Below are 18,037 nucleotides of genomic sequence, written 5' to 3'. Positions count from 1 at the left end.
GCTAAGAATTGTTTTCAACATTAAAAGTTAATTAAATTATTTTTGAAATTATAATATATTTCACAATATTCCCTTCACTTCCCAGTTCTCTAATCAAAAGTGGATGTTGAATTTAGCTTATCTGCGGAATGAAAGAATGCGGATGAACAGTTCAATGCAAAGTGATTATCACATTGTGATTGGCCTAAAAGAAAAATAGATGAATTATTTTCCGAACCTGCTTCTGGAAGACGAAAAGAAGCTTTCAAATGTGGTAATAGGTTAGACTAAAAATGAAAAACCCACAGCCTTGTTCCAGTTTCAACCTGTTCAGGAATGGAATTAATGAAGCCCCCATCGAGCGGCGAGGATAGGAAGCCTGTCGCACTCCTCTAGGACAATGATTAATGACTGACAGATATATTGGAGAATGTTACTGGAAGGAAAGATGACAGGGAAAACGGAAGTACCCCGATAAAAATCTGCCGCACCTCTGCTTTGTCAAACAAAAATCACACGTGGAATGACTGCGATTTGAACCACGGAACCAAGCGGTGAGAGGTTGGCGCATTCCCAACTGAGCCACGAATGCTAATGGGTTGGAACGCAAACTTAATTAAGTATACTTTAACTTACATAACGGTTGTGCTATGAAATTCGCCTAAACATCAGGACCCCCCAAGAATTGCTTATCCCAGGTATTTCTGGGGTCACTGAAGGCTTAAGGTTGCTCTTTCTGACCCCACGTGATTTTAACATGAGTATATTTTTGTACTGGGTCCTATCTGGAATTAGCCACACCTTTATAACCATAGCCACCAGTGTTGTCTATGTACACTAGGTCAGTAGTATCATCTTCTGTGCGCTTTCTTCCTGTAACCAAGAGCTTGAGAAAATCTCGTATTAAGTGAACCCCATTTTGCTCCTCAGTACAGAATTAAAATCCTTGAACTGGTCGGAAAACGAACCCAGGACCTAGGAATAAGAGACAAGCACTCTACCTCTACACCACAGAGCTGGCTATTAAAAAATATATATAGAGTGAGTTGGCCGCGCGGTTAGAGGCCCGCAGCTGTGAACTTGCATTCGGGAGATACTGGTTTCGAACTCCACTGTTGGTATCCCTGAAGATAGTTTTGCGTGGTCTCCCATTTTCACATCAGGCAAATGCTGGGGCTGTGTAAGGCCAATGTCGCTTCCTTTCCTATCCCATCGTCGCCATAAGACCTATTTGTGTCGATGCGGCAATTATTATTATTATTATTATTATTATTATTATTATTATTATTATTATTATTATTATTATTATTATTATTATTATCATCATCATCATCATCTGTTTACCCTCCAGGTTCGGTTTTTCCCTCGGACTTAGCGAGGGATCCCACCTCTACCGCCTCAAGGGCAGTGTCCTGGAGCTTCAGACTCTTGGTCGGGGATACAACTGGGGAGTATGACCAGTACCTCGCCCAGGCGGCCTCACCTGCTAAGCTGAACAGGGGCCTTGTGGAGGGATGGGAAGATTGGAAGGGATAGGCAAGGAAGAGGGAAGGAAGCGGCCGTGGCCTTAAGTGAGGTACCATCCCGGCATTCGCCTGGAGGAGAAGTGGGAAACCACGGAAAACCACTTCCAGGATGGCTGAGATGGGAATCGAACCCACCTCTACTCAGTTGACCTCCCGAGGCTGAGTGGACCCCGTTCCAGCCCTCGTACCACTTTTCAAATTTCGTGGCAGAGCCGGGAATCGAACCCGGACCTCCGGGGGTGGCAGCTAATCACGCTAACCACTACACCACGGAGGCGGACATTATTATTATTATTATTATTATTATTATTATTATTATTATTATTATTATTATTATTATAAGAGCAATATCGCGTAATTCATAATTACGACATTACAAGACAGTTGCTTTGCTGAAAACTTTACACGCCTCAGAAAACATATCCGTTGGAGGTAACTAAAAAATTATACAATTTGAAAAGCAAGAAAGGAAAATTCTCCGGAAAATATATGGGCCCACGAGAAAAAATGGAATGTGGATTAAGAGGAGAACAGCGGACCTCTAGTCATTAACTGACAGGTTCACTGATGCCGTACGCAAGAGACGCCTGAAATTCTATGCCATATCTACAGAATGGACAGCGACAGACTCGCCAAAAGATTATTTAAAATAATCAACTCGAAGAAGGTCAAAATAAACTGGCTAGAACAAACTAAGGCGGACCTCCAAAAAATGATATCACGGAAGACATCGTAAATGATTTTGGAACCTTTAGTGCAATAGTAGCCATGCACAAATTCGTCAAGAAACCTAAAAGGAAAACTGACTGGAAGTGGTCCACAGAACGCAAAATGCAACAGAGTGCTTTCATGAAAAGATTTTGAGAGAATAAGAAGGCGAAAACCTTCAGGCCAACGATCAAGTTCAAACACGGTCTCTGAATGGGCATAACGATATTATTATTATTATTATTATTATTATTATTATTATTATTATTATTATTATTATTATTTAGTTTAGTTTTAGTTCTATACCTCTTACCCTTAAATCGTTAGAAACTGAGTCTAACCATCGTCGTCTTGGTCTACCTCTACTTCTCTTACCCTCCATAACAGAGTCCATTATTCTCCTAGGTAACCTATCCTCCTCCATTCGCCTCACATGACCCCGCCAACGAAGCCGGTTTAGGCGTACAGTTTCATCCATCGAGTTCATTCCTAAATTAGCCTTTATCTCCTCATTCCGAGTACCCTCTTGCCATTGCTCCCACCAGTTTGTACAAGCAATCATTCTTGCTACTTTCATGTCTGTTTCTTCTAACTTATGAACAAGATATCCTGAGTCCACCCAGCTTTCGCTCCCGTAAAGGAAGGTTGGTCTGAAAACAGACCGATGTAAAGATAGTTTCGTCTGGGAGCTGACTTCCTTCTTGCTGAATACTGTTGATCGCAACTGCGAGCTCACTACATTAGCTTTACTGCACCTTGATTCAATCTCACTTACTATATTACCATCCTGGGAGTACACACAACCTAAATACTTGATATTATCGACCTGTTCTAGCTTTGTGCCACCAATCTGACATTCAACTCTGTTGAATTTCTTACCTACTGACATCAATTTAGTCTTCGAGAGACTAATTTTCATACCATACTCATTGCACCTATTTTCAAGTTCCAAGATATTAGACTGCAAGCTTTTGGCACAATCTACCATTAAGACCAAGTCGTCAGCATAGGCCAGACTGCTTACTACATTTCCACCTAACTGAATCCCTCCCTGCCATTTTGTATCTTTCAGCAGATGATCCATGTAAATTACGAACAGCAAAGGTGAACAGTGTATTGTCTAACCCCTGTAAGTACCCTGAACCAAGAACTCATTCTACCATCAATTCTCACTGAAGCCCAATTGTCAACATAAATGCCTTTAATTGATTTTAATAATCTACCTTTAATTCCATAGTCCCCCAGTATAGCGAACATCTTTTCTCTCGATACCCTGTCATATGTTTTCTCTAGATCTACTAAACATAAACACAGCTGCCTATTCCTCTCGTAGCATTTTTCAATTACCTGGCGCATACTGAAAATCTGATACTGACAGCCTCACTGTGGTCTGAAACCACACTGGTTTTCATCCAACTTCCTCTCAACGACTGATCGCACCATCCCTTCCAAGATGCCAGTGAATACTTTGCCTGGTATACTAATCAATGCGGGCCGATGACCTTCGATGTTAGGCCCCTTAAAACAACAAGCAAGCAACTAATCAATGAGATACCTCGATAGTTGTTGCAATCCTTCCCGTTCCCTTTGCTTATAGATAGGTGCACTTACTGCTTCTGTCCAATCTGAAGGTACCTTACCAACACTCCATGCTAATCTTTCTATATTTCTTGCATTGAATCGAGCCCACGTCGTATCGGGTGTACCAAACACGCCCCCACCACATCATCTAGACAGAATTTTGAAACGAAAGTCATATTCCTATGGCTAATAGTTCGAAGACTTACAGCCACGTGAAACTAAAAGCTTGTATTTTTATAATGAAGTATTTTTTCCTGAATCAATGTAGTTACCCTATGCTTATGGGCTGTACGGTATATCTGATATATGATGTGGGTCTATAAAGTTAGGAATATCTATAATCATATGGGGGGAATGATTTTTATCAACGTTGAGTATCCAGCTCACCGCAGGCCATGTGCAGTACTTGTGAACCACACAAATCATCTGGCTTCTTGAATATTAAACGATCTTCATCTCGTCGAATGACTTCATTTGAATTTAATCAGATGATTCTCAATTCTTAAAGACTTTCACCACAGAAGATTTCACGGACGAACGCGTCCAAAGCGTCTCATGGTCTCTGCAGGTGGCCAAGTTCACATCTCACGCTATATTATTGTCGCCATGGTTTAGGGGGCCGTGCTGAGAACAGTTGAATGCCTACATAGCGCACCTCCTTTATCAACAATCGTCTAGTTGACACTTTTGTCAGCAGGGGCGAAGAAATATTGTTAACCCCTTTTCCGTGTTGTATCTTACAACCCCTTTTAGTCGGAGTGTAATATATAGGAAACAGTTTGCTGAGGGCAAATAACTGGTGGTGACATAACCTTAAGTTCACCCTCTAACTCACTTCCAGTTGATGAAACCTAAATCCAATGCAACCCCTCGCCAACCCTTCTGCTACTGCTGTCATACGCAAGGGGTTGCTCTGGAAATGTCATGTTGTATCGCTCCGCTTTCTAAATACAATCATTTTCTGAATTATTTCATTCAGTGTTTCTTGTTATACTGCGAATTTAAATTACTTATTAACGACAAAATTTAATAGCTTTCGAACCTAAAATTAAACCTAATATTGATAGGAATGGTTGGTCTATTCAGACAGTTTTAAGTGTCTAAGTCTACTGAACACTGTGATAAAATTACTGACTCTGTAGATCAGTGGTAGAGTGTCTGCCGCCGGGTCTCCAGATACTGGGCTCAAGGGATCGCGGATGCGAACTGTGTAGCACATGTGGACTTGGCCCTGTTTTACGGCCGCATGCCCCTCCTGACGCCAACCCTATATGGAGGGATGTGATCACTAATGCCTGTTTCTGTGGTGGTTGGCAGTGTAGCGGGTTATGTGAATATGAAGAGGAGAGTATTGGGACAAACAAAATACCCAGTCCCCGAGCCATAAGAATTAATCAGAATCAATTAAAATCCCCGACTAGGCCAGGATTATTATTATTATTATTATTATTATTATTATTATCATCATTATTATTATTATTATTATTATTATTATTATTATTATTATTATTATTATTATTATTTTGCTAGGGGCTTTACGTCGCACCGACACAGATAGGTCTTATGGCGACGATGGGAGAGGAAAGGCCTAGGAGTTGGAAGGAAGCGGCCGTGGTCTTAATTAAGGTACAGCCCCAGCATTTGCCTGGTGTGAAAATGGGAAACCACGGAAAACCATTTTAGGGCTGCCGATAGTGGGATTCGAACCTACTATCTCCCGGATGCAAGCTCACAGCCGCGTGCCTCTACGCGCACGGCCAACTCGCCCGGTTTTATTATTATTATTATTATTATTATTATTATTATTATTATTATTATTATTATTATTATTATTATTATTATTATTATTATTATTAAATTGTATGTGATCACACTCTTTGCCATTTCCTCCGCTGTATGATCAATGTAGTGGTATTGGGTTTGGAGGGACCCGGGTTCGAGTCCTGCCAAGGTTGGCAATTTTGCCGCGTCTGGGTAATTCCGTTTTCGTTCGTCTTAGTACACACCTTTGAAACATTCCTCTTAAGTGTATGCTTCATCTGTAAGTTATAGAAGGCCATGGATAAAAGTATACCATTCCTCGAATGAATGCTTCATCTGCAAGTTATAGAAGGCCATGCTTAAGGGTATTCCATTCCTCAAGTGTATGTTTCACCTGTAAATTATAAAAGGCCATGGATAAGAGTATCCCATTCCTCGAATGTATGCTTCAAATGTAAGTTATGGAAGGCTATGGATAGGAGTATTCCATTTCTCGGATGTATGATTCATCTATAAGTTAGCGAAGGCCGTGGATAAAAGTATAACATTCCTCGAAAGTAGGATTCATCTGTAAGTTATAGAAGGCCGTGGCTGAATCTATAACATTCCTCAAGTGTATGCATCATCTGTAATTTTTAGAAGGTCATGGATAAAAGTATTCCATTCCTCGAATATATGCTTCTTCTGCAAGTTAAAGAAGGCCATGGATAAAAGTATACTATCAATCAAATGTATACTTCTTCTGCAAATTAAAGAAGGCCATGGATAAAAGTATACTATCACTCAAATGTATACTTCTTCTGCAAGTTAAAGAAGGCCATGGATAAAAGTATACTATCACTCAAATGTATACTTCATCTGCAAGTTAAAGATGGTCATTGATAAGAGTATGTATGCTTCATCTGTATGTTTTAGAAGGCAATGGTTAAATGAATAACATTTCTATAGTGTAAGTGTCCCATTGTAGACTCAAAATTTTGATGCCAAGTTCAGAGAATCAAGATTTCAGATTATTTATATGTGACAATACAATATTAAAAATATCTAAAGGAACCCCTTCTCAGGACACTTCGGCACTGAGGCGTCTCTTTAAAACAGACAGCCTAGGAAATCTTTTCAAGTTGCTTTACGTCGCACCGACACAGATAGGTCTTATGGCGACGATGGGACAGGAAAGGGCTAGGAGTGGGAAGGAAGCGGCCGTGGCCTTAATTAAGGTACAGCCCCAGAATTTTCCTGGTGTGAAAATAGGAAACCACGGAAAACCATTTTCAGGGCTGCCGACAGTGGGGTTCGAACTTACTATCTCCCGAATACTGGATACTGGCCGCACTTAAGCGACTGCAGCTATCGAGCCCTAGGAAATCTAGCAGTAGAGATATTTACTCTTATACTCTTTCGTAAAAAGGTGGCAGCTGGAGAAAGGGTACACCTATTTAATCCCTTTTATTGCCGGGGCTCGAAGCTCAGCCCTCTCACTTAAGATGTCCACAAAAGGGCTCGCAAGTCAGCTTTTCTGAAACGCTCACACCTGTGCCAGGCTTTCGGTGCTGAATGCAGTTGCATTCGGCTTACCAGCTTATCGCGTGGTGAAACCTCTAAGTGAGAAAAGTACCTGGCAAATTGCATTAAGTCGAGCAGCCCGGCTGAGTTGAACATGCACTCTCTCTGCATTTCCTGCCCAGAGTTACCACAACACCATGATCGGGCTCCTTGTCTTTAAGGGTGTCTGATCAAATTCCAGCACAAATTGTTGGCTTTATGGTTGAAATATGTGTTTTCGGGGGAGAAGAAATTTAACTAACGTAAACGGCTTCCCCCCCCCCCCCCCCTGTTTGGATTCATTTATTACCACCGACGTGCCCAAGCTTCGCACAGGTGCAATTTCGAATTTATTGTGATAGATCTTATGAGAATTTCTTGTAGACGACATGAACTGTTTTCCTGCTAATATAGCACTGTGCGGTGTTCTTCCAAGGTCCTTCGCTCCTTTCTCCCAATGTGTGATTTTTAGGGCTTGGATATTTATGAAAAGTCATATTTTGTTCCCTAACTTTATTTGTATATCTAACTGTTTTGTTAATGGCTGAATGGTTATAGTGCTGGCCTTTGGTCACAGAGGTCCCGGGTTCGATTCCCGCCAGGGTCGGGAATTTTAACCATCATTGGTTAATTTCGGTGCCATTTCATCCTCATCACGACGCGCAGGTCGCCTACGGGAGTCAAATGAAAAGACCTGCACCTGGCGAGCCGAACATGTCCTCGGACACTCCCGGCACTAAAATCCATACGCCATTTCATTTTTTCATTTTATTACTATTTTTAATACAAGTCTGGTGATTCTCATTAGAAATAAGTCATGGGCCTAATAAAGCATTTTTCGGTCTTGTTTTGATATCAGGTCATATTCTGAGCATTTGCTGTTAAAGTGGCACCACGTAGGGAGCCCATATTTCGCCCGCTTAGCAGATTTGGACTTGTAGAAATTCAGGAATATTAGGGATAAGGCTAGAAATTTGAATATATATTACTGAATATATTCTCCACTTACGGGGAGGTTACAATGAAACTGTTATAACGTAAGGTAGTCTAACACTGCAAAAACCAACCTACCAAAAATGTGTTCGTAATTTCGTCCCCCGTCAAATTTTCATGAAACGTGCAGTTGATTTTAATATATCTTTCCTTTATAACCTTGACAAACACTTTCCCTATAATGAATCACTTGAAGGCTATTTATGAAAAATATTTTCTCGGTATTATTTTTAACAGAGTCTTTCAGCGTTGTACGGGTTACGGAGACGCCGAGGTGTCGGAATTTAGTCCCTCGGGAGATCTTTTATGTTCCAGTAAATCTACCGACACGAGGATGATGTATCTGAGCAACTTCAAGTACCACCGGTCTGAGCCAAAATCTAACCTGCCAATTGGTGATGATGATTATGATGCTTGTTGCTTAAAGGGGTGTAACATCTAGGTCATCGGCCCTAGTGTCAAGTTGGACTCAGAAGGCCAACGTGAGCTTCGTGCCGGTAGATTTACTGGCACGTAAAATAACTCCTGTGGGACAAAATTCCGGCACATCGGAGTCTCCGAAAATTAGTTAGTGGGACACAAAAACAATAACACTTATTAATTACTAAAATCCGCCTATGTTTATGACATTACGTACCTGTCGAATTTAATCTCTCGCTGAAAGTAATTCGCTGTTTTACGATGGCTTAAAAGCTCATGAGGGTATTTTAATACTGGTTATTTCACAACTGAAAAAGAAAAAAACCTGAATTCTTTCAATTTTTACTGATACGATATTCTCAATCAGCGAAATAAAATTATGGTTCTCCACTGAGAACGTTTTATTTTATTTCTTCTCATAATTATGGTTTTAAAATTACAGTGTTTGGGCTATAATTTGAAACCACAATTATACTATAACCGTGAGCAATGTTTTAGAAAAATGACTTTAATATGTTATGATGATTATAGCTTATCTTTAGTATTAGCCCATGAACACTGTTTCTCTCATGAGGCAGTGTTCCTCCAGTGTTAAATTCGTGGTGTTTTCTACCCATAGGCTCCAGCTTGTTTTCCCGGCTCGACCGAGGATTTCAGTTCTAGTGCGAAGGTTGAAGCAGAGTGCACCGTGAGATCATTTGAGGAACTGTCTGCTAAGACAGGCGGTGAATCTGGTTGAGAAACTCATGCAATTTCGTTCAGGTGGTCATCAAACTGACTCAGTTAGTACGTTTTCATGGGGATTGAGATCGATTTGAGTACACTTGCCGTAATGAATACGATCCTCGTTTACATGTAGTATTTGAGTACCGTATCGTATTGAATCCGCCAGGTAACATCGACGTATACAGACGATGCAGAATTGTAGTAAAATCGATATCACCTCTTAGAATTCAAAAACGCCAAATGAAGTAGAAGCCTAGGAGATAACTTTCAGTTTTGAAAGTATGTGTGGTATTCCAAATGTAATTGGTGCAATAGATAGAACGCACATTCCAATTTTACCCCAAAGAGAAGGATATCGTGATTTTCTTAATCGCCAGGGCTGGCCGTCTTATAACCCTTTCTAACCTGAAAGAAAACTGGAGGTGTGAATTTTTGTTTGTACGTCAAGAACGGACTAAAATGCTCCTCAATACACATATTAATAGTTTATTTTACAAAATAAAAACTAACATCCGAAAAACAGGACCCACACAATTGTGCGTATCAAAATTCAAAACCTCGTTGTATCACGTACGATGGTGTAGCTTCAAAATTTACGTTCACTAACCAATGTACACACTTCATTGAATATATTCCGGTATTCAGTAAAGCTTCTAGATTAATATAAACGCAGTAAATAAATACTTACTTTCGGCACTTCTGCTTCCTGCCATCTCGCCGATCAACTGTGCTTTTTAAACTCTTCTTCCTTCGCCCTGGCGGTCAAGCGCATACTAAAATCAATTGAAATACACGCCACGTGTCCTGCACAATCACTGCAGTCCGGTGTAGCGCCGAAAAAACATCAAATACGGTCAGGGATAACTAAAATACGAACCCGCACAATTGTGCGTACTCGATCTGAAAGGGCTAATATGATTGCAGTTGCTGATCATCTATACAGGTAAATATATTTACTGGCTTATTGTGTTTGTTATTTCGACAGAACTTTAATGATGACGATTTTGTGAGAACAAACATGGAGTGTGTGCCCAGTCGTTTTCAATACGATCTCAGTACGATCCGCGTTTACATGGAACTCAATTCGAACTGAGTACGATACGATCGCAGATTTTACCGAACTGAGTCCCCGTTTACATGGCGTTTTCAATACGGAAAGTGTACTCAGATCGATCTGAATCCTGCATGTAAACGTGCTAAGTGACACTCCAATATATACTGAGTGGCCAAAAGTCACGGGAAGGGGTGTCCCATTAGAAAAATGTACCATGTATGTTTCCTGAGCGTTGCGGCTAGCTGCGGCATAGCTGAGGAGTCTGTCACAGAAACCAGTGTTGTGAAGATGGCAACATGTCTCGAGTTAACCGACTTTGAAGATGGGATGATCATGGGTCATAGCATTGCGGAGATTACACTCGAATTCGTGTTTCCGAGGTCGACAGTGCCGAGGGTGGATCTTCAATATCACAGAAAGTGTTACCATCCGCATAATCCGCCGTACGGAAAGACCACTGGTGTTTAACGAACGGACATCGCGTCGCCTCCACAGAACCATACTGGGAGCTCGACGGGCTACTGTGAGTCAGATCACCACCCAGTTGAATGTTGGGAGTCAGGAGCCCATTTCTACCAGGACTGTAAGGAGGCAACTGCGCCGCATAGGCTTGAACAGTCGACTACCGACTCGTGTCCCTTTAATGACACCTTGTCACAGAGCTCAACGAGATGCATGGGCCCACGAACATCGGCGATGGGCCATGGTATGGTCAGATGAATCCCAGTTCCAGTTGTATCGAGCTGATGGGCGCGTGAGAGTGTGGCGTGTGCACCGTGAAGCTACGGATCCTGCGAGTCTACAAAGTTGTGTCCAGGTGGGAGGTGGCTCAGTTCTGGTCTGAGCGGCGTTCTCATTGTTGTATTTAGGCCCCATTGTTCAGCTGCAGGCAGCGCTGACAGATGCACGTTATGTGGACATTCTTTCAGACATCTACATCCCTTCCTGGCCTAAAGTACCCTAATGGAGATGCCGTGTTTCAACGAGACAACGCGCGGTGACACGTAGCTGGTTGGAGGAGCACTCCAGTCAAGTTACGGCCATGGATTGGCCCTCCAGATCGCCCGATCTTAATCCAATCGAACATTTATGGAATGCTGTCAATGCTGGTAGTACGCTCCATGAACCCCGCACCAACTACGCAAGGTAATCTGTTGGTAGCAATGCAAGATGCGTCGGTCAAGATCCCTCCAGAACGATCCCAACACCTTGTACAGTTGATGCCTCGCCGTATTGCTGGAGCATGACTTTTGGCCGCTCAGTGTACATACAACAGTCATGCTAATGGGCTGCCACTCCTCTAGGCAAAACCAAGGCCCTTATGAACTCTTTTTTTTTATGTTTCTCCTTCCCCGCTCTATGGCTGAACGGTCTGCGTGCTGGCCTTTGTTCCATTCACTCGCGCGTTCGATTCCGGGTCTGTATGGAGATGCTAACCTTCATAGGTTAATTCCAAAGGTATGTCATCTTCGGCAGGGCCCCATTCTCACATTGTCCTACTATTCTTTGCGCTGAGTAACTGAATGCTCTATGGATTGCTACACTTGACAGGCAAAGAACAATTAACGAAAAAGAGGATCGAAATTTTCGAACACAAAAATTGTTCGAAGGAAAATAACGTATTTTGTAGCAACCAACAAACAATCTTGTGTTAAAAAGATTATCATGAAAGGCAACGAAAAGAGAACCTATAACAAGTCTCACAATGTTAGCAGTTACTATACCCTGCGCTTGAGGTAATCAACAAGCACACCCAAAAGTACACATTATTTCAAACAAAATAATTAAATATCCAATGGCTTAATGTTAGAATAAAAATGGAATAAAATGAAACAGAAAGCATAGAATCTAGATACACTTTTAGGCTTAGAAGACGAGAGAGCAAGTACAAATTATTTCGTTGTACCCCTCTTAGTAGCCTCTTACGACATGCAAGGGGTTCAGGCAAATGCTTCGTTTGACTCCGAAAGAAAAATGAGTGTAACAACAAAACAGTGGTAAGGCGCATGAATTGTGAGAAAATGAAGGACTTTATAGACCTCGGAAATATATTATTATTTTGTGTGTTTGTTTGTCCAACCTTTTTCATGTTTCTCTACGGGGTCGGGTATGAGGTGAGATGAATCTGTCGTGGCGGGTTTTTATGACCGGATGCCCTTCCTGACGTCAACCTCATCAGAGGAGTTAATGAAATGAAATGAATGATGTGATATCTGATAGTAGGAAGGGAGAGGGCGAAACCCGGTGCCGGCACATAGCCTACTCCTGTCGAATAGCACCAAGGGGTCTGTTCAAGGCTTAACATCTCCATCCGACGGATGAGTCACCATCAACAGCGCCATATGCCCTCACTTCCTATGAGCACTGTGGAAAGAATTGGAATTTAATTCAGCCTTTTGGCACGCAATCTATTGATTAGAAATTATTTATTTATTTATTTATTTATTCATTTATTTATTTATTTATTTATTTATTTATTTATTTATTTATTTATTTACGTCGCACAGCCACAGATAGGTCTTATGGCGACGATGGAATAGTAAAGGGGGCTAGGAGTGGGAAGGAAGCGCCGTGACATTAATTAATGTCCCTGGTGTGGAAGTGGGAAACTACCGAAAACCATTTGCAGCGCTGCGGACACTGGGTTTCGAACCCACTCTCAAACTCGCTCAGTGTATATTATTATTATTATTATTATTATTATTATTATTATTATTATTATTATTATTATTATTATTATTATTATTATTATTATTATTATTATTATTATTATTATCAACCAATCCTGTGGTGTAAAGGTAGCGTGCCTTTCTTTTATTCCAAAGCCCTGGGTTCGTTTCCAGCCAGTTCAAGTGTTTCAATTCTTGACAGGAGTAGAACGAGTTCACTTGATACGAGATTTTCTCAAGCTCTTAGTTACAGGAAGAAAGCGCACAGTGAGAAGATGACTCTACTGACCTAATGTACATAGACAACACTGGTAGCAGAACGTGGTTCACTTGATACGAGATTTTCTCAAGCTCTTAGTTACATGAAGAAAGAACACAGTGAGAAGATGACTCTACTGACCTAATGTACATAGACAACACTGGTAGCAGAACGTGGTTCACTTGATACGAGATTTTCTCAAGCTCTTAGTTACATGAAGAAAGAGCACAGGAGAAGATGACGCTACTGACCTAGTATGCATAGAACAACAATGGTCGTCATGGTTACAATAGTATTGGGTAACTGATGACTAATTTCAGAGTGAACCCAGCCCAAAAACATACCCATGTGATCTCGAACATTTTATACATAGTGTAGGTTCTGAATGTAATTTTCAGAATCTTATAATGAATTTAAGTGTTATAGAATTCTTAATGTCCATAAATTCGACCTTCTTTCTTAAACAGATATATTCCTACATCAATCCAAGGCAGATTTTTAGTTGTAAGTCACACCACGATACTCACTTTTTCTCCCGCTTCCCAGCTCCAGTGTCGCGGAAACCCTTAGCGAACGGGTTATTGTCGATCTTCAGCTGCGTGATCTGTAAAAAAGAACATCGCACTTTACATTCCATTCCATTGATAGTTTACTAAGGTGTCCTGGATCTCGGTTGCATAGCAACGCCACTTGCAGGACAGCCTCTTAGCAACTACACAAAGTAACAAGACAGAGCGTGAAGACATGGGCTCATCTGGTCATCAGTAATCCCCGGATTTTAAGGTACAAATAAGTTGAAATGCAAACTTATTTTGTTATTAAGAAGTGTCGTCTTGTTCGTTCTTGCGCTTTGTAGCGAGAGTAACATAAACTCTAGGGGAACTAGCAGGTCGCACGCCTACAGTTTAAGTAAAATTCATAGCTAGGGCTCGGAGATTGAAGACCTATTAAGTGCCTAAAAATGATCTACAAAAAAATCTAAAATATAAAAAGAGCAAAAGGAACATAAAAAGTGCTATGCAAATTCATTCATAATTTTGGTTCTAATGACTTATTTTATGAAGGGATATAATGTTTGAAAATAAAAATTTCTGGGGGTATGCAACGTACAGTTCAAAAACATATGAGTGAAATACATCTCCCTTCATTTCTGCATTAACATAACTAAAAATCCACAGTTGTAGCCCTTCAAGGTAAGCAACTCAATGTTGAAAACATCCTAGGGATGTGAACTAGGAATTTAAGGTAAATAAAATATAGTCTAATAAAATATGAGAATATCATATGCTTTAATTGTTCCTAAAATTACACAAAATTACATTCCTAAAGAGCTACAAAATGATGGCTGTAGCTGTACATTAACTGTCCAAAATAATTTTCAATATTCTTAAAGAGCTAAAAAATTAACACAATTCCTAAAAATTACAAAACACGCCTGAGGGTATTGAACTAGGGAACAAGTTACAGAAAGAATTATGTAAATAAGTTAATTTGACTGTGATTTGAATTAAAAAGAAAAGGCCATCATTTTGTAGTTCTTTACGAATAATGAAAATTATTTTGCGCACTTAATGTACAGCTACAGCCATCATTCTGTAGATCTCGATTAGATTAGCAGTTTGCTTTTCTCTGCCACTACGAGCGCCAATGTCAGTCAATTCAGAGTTCCACTTAAGCCCTTATAACTACATTCGGTGTAGACATTTTTCAAAAAATCATAACTCGCCTGAGGGTATTGAACTAAGGAACAAGTTACAGAAAGAACTATGTAAATAATTTAATTTGACTGGGATTTGAATCAAAAAGAAACGGAGTAAAGAAACAAGCGATTTTACGATGCATTTACGCCGGAAGTGATTTCCGAAATTAGTTTTCTTAGTTTGATAGAGCTTCAGCCCTTCAAATTTCGGCACAATTGATGAAATCGCTGAATTGTACGTTTTTCGTAGCAGTCTGCTAAGAAATGTGTTCAACATTAAAAAGGAATTCCTTGTTTGTTACAAAAGTACTTGCAGAATTTAGAATGAAATATTTTTTCCACCTAGAATGAATTCAGTGAACCAGCAATGGACATCCTGGAGAAAGATATTGAAATTAGTATAGTTGGAATAAAATTTGGCTTAACCACACTAGGGTTACGGAAATTGGAATTCGGGAACCTCACCTCAGTTGGATTTGCAGTATATCACAATAGTAATCTTCACGTTCTTGGGTGTACAGGATCTTCGATTTTCAAACAGCACATTACAAAACATCAAGAAACTTCTCTCCAGATCAACGGGTGTTAAGCAAGTGACATCTTCTTTTTCAAAAGCACTCGCATCCATATTTCACTTATTTTGTACATAATTTGATACCTCTGGTTTTTTCAAGCAGTAGTTTCATTTTTCATTTCGTTTCAAATCATTTTCTCTCTTGTCAGATATGCTTCAAATGTTATGTATTTACGAGAGGGAAGATGTTTAAGAATTGATGGTTGAAATAATGATGATTCGAATTAAGAAGGGAGTAAAAATTTAGTCGAAAGAAGTTAGAGTGCAAAAAAATCCGTTAAGACCCAAAGAAAGGCTAGGAAAACGACCAATAAGTTATAAATCGCCGGAAAAGAAGAAAAAAGGCAAATATATCCCACCATTTTTTAGCCTAAAATGTCCCAGAATTAACATATGTTGGGACTCGTATTCGGACACTCGAGAAAAAAAAGGATTTTTCCTCAACTTTCGAGCCCCGCTCACAGCAGGATAGACTACCGCTTTGCTTGTTAAACGCTTCAGTAAATTTGCATTCTAGCCTATTACTGCCTTAAAAAGTCTTGATGGAATTATAGAGGAGGTTGATATAATTATATCAAAGACAGGAAGCACTGGTCTATCTCCAAGTTTTCGTAACGTTCAAATGAGGCAACTGATGTTCCCAAGGATTTTCCAGTGCCTAATGACTTTTGACCATGGAACAACACACTTCTGAAACTCGTACATGGATACCACAATAGAGAATAACTAGCTTTTGCTCGTTGAGAGCTCCGCCCCCCAACTCGGGCCACTCTTCTTTGTGAGGGGTTATAAACTACTGTCACTCCAAAGTTGATTTATACCTCTTTAAATAGTGAAAATTATTTTTCACACTTAATATACAGCCACAATCTTCATTTTGTTGCTCTTTACGAATATTGAAAATTATTTTTCACGTTTATGTATAGCTACAGTCTTCATTTTGTAGCTCTTTGCGAATATTGATAAATATTTTTGCACACTTAATGTACAGCTACAGTCTTCATTTTGTAGCTCTTTACGAATATATTAATTATTTTGCACACCTAATGTACAGCTACAGTCTTCATTTTGTAGCTCTTTACGAATATTGATAAATATTTTTGCACACTTAATGTACAGCTACAGTCTTTATTTTGTAGCTCTTTACGAATATATTAATTATTTTGCACACCCAATGTACAGCTACAGTCTTCATTTTGTAGCTCTTTACGAATATTGATAGATATTTTTGCACACTTAATGTCCAGCTACAGTCTTCATTTTGTAGCTCTTTACGAATATTGATAATTATTTTGCACACCTAATGTAGAGCTACAGTCTTCATTTTGTAGCTCTTTACGAATATATTAATTATTTTGCACACCTAATGTACAGCTACAGTCTTCATTTTGTAGCTCTTTACGAATATTGATAAATATTTTTGCACACTTAATGTACAACTATAGTCTTCATTTTATAGCTCTTTACGAATATATTAATTATTTTGCACACCGAATGTACAGCTACAGTCTTTATTTTGTAGCTCTTTACGAATATTGATAGATATTTTTGCACACTTAATGTACTGCTACAGTCTTCATTTTGTAGCTCTTTACGAATATTGAAAATTATTTTGCACATTTATATACAGCTACAGACTTAAAAATTAACAATTGTATCGAGTATAAAGCGATCTGCATTTTTTTTTCCTTCACGTCTTATCGTATCTTTATCGGCTACACCTTACAGTGAGATAGAAACTTGGATAGGCTCAAATATGAGTACAAATTCCACATACTCCTTTCCCTTGACCGTAAATACAGTACGTGGAACTAGAATCATGCAATTTGTATCCTCTTTTCAGCTTCCTCAGTAGATCAGTGGTAGAATTTCAGCCTCAGGTTCCTATGATCGTAGGTTCAAACCTGACAGAGGCAGTTGGATGTTCGGAGGGCGGAAAATAGTCCATTCGACGCTCCATGTCGTAGGATAACGGTGCCTGAGAGATCTCTGCTGATGTATTTCATATTTATTCATTAAAGATTTAATCCGTTTACTCTCCAAGGTTTGTTTTTCCCTCGGATTCAGCGAGAGATCCCACCTCAACCGTCCGGGCTGACTGCCTCAGACGGTTGAGGCGCTGGTCTTCTGACTCCAACTTGGCAGTTTCGATCTGGCTCAGTCCGGTGGTATTTGAAGGTGCTCAAATAAATCAGTCTCGTTTCGGTAGATTTACTGGCACTTAAAAGAACACCTGCGTCTCCGAAAACCGTAAAAGTAGTTATTGGGACGTAAAGCCATTATTATTATTATTATTATTATTATTATTATTATTATTATTATTATTATTATTATCTCTACATCCTCAAGGGCACAGTCCTGAAGCATGAGACATTTGACCGGGGATACAATTGGGCAGGAAGACCAGTACTTCGCCCAATCTGCCTTTATGCTGAACAGGGGCCTTGTTGGGGATGGGAGGATCAGAAGGAAGCGGCCTTGGCCTTAAGTTAGGTCCCATCCCGCCATTTGCCTGGACGAGAAGTGGGATACCACAGAAAAGCACT

At 39.9% G+C, this 18,037-nt stretch overlaps 1 protein-coding gene across 1 annotated transcript in view; it reads right to left on the bottom strand.

Moving 5' to 3' along the window:
* bi (T-box transcription factor bifid) overlaps positions 1-18,037 on the bottom strand; it is a 498,179-nt gene that overhangs the window by 20,661 nt on the left and 459,481 nt on the right. Inside the window, exon 5 of the mRNA XM_067159519.2 lies at positions 13,746-13,822. Coding sequence (XP_067015620.2) covers positions 13,746-13,822 — 77 coding nt within the window. The remainder of the gene's footprint in view (positions 1-13,745; positions 13,823-18,037) is intronic.

The sequence above is a fragment of the Anabrus simplex genome, chromosome X, assembly GCF_040414725.1.
Source record: "Anabrus simplex isolate iqAnaSimp1 chromosome X, ASM4041472v1, whole genome shotgun sequence".
In the NCBI taxonomy this organism is placed as follows: Eukaryota; Metazoa; Arthropoda; class Insecta; order Orthoptera; family Tettigoniidae; genus Anabrus; species Anabrus simplex.
The sequence above is the reverse complement of the archived record's forward strand: the minus strand, read 5'-3'. Positions and strand labels throughout refer to the sequence as shown.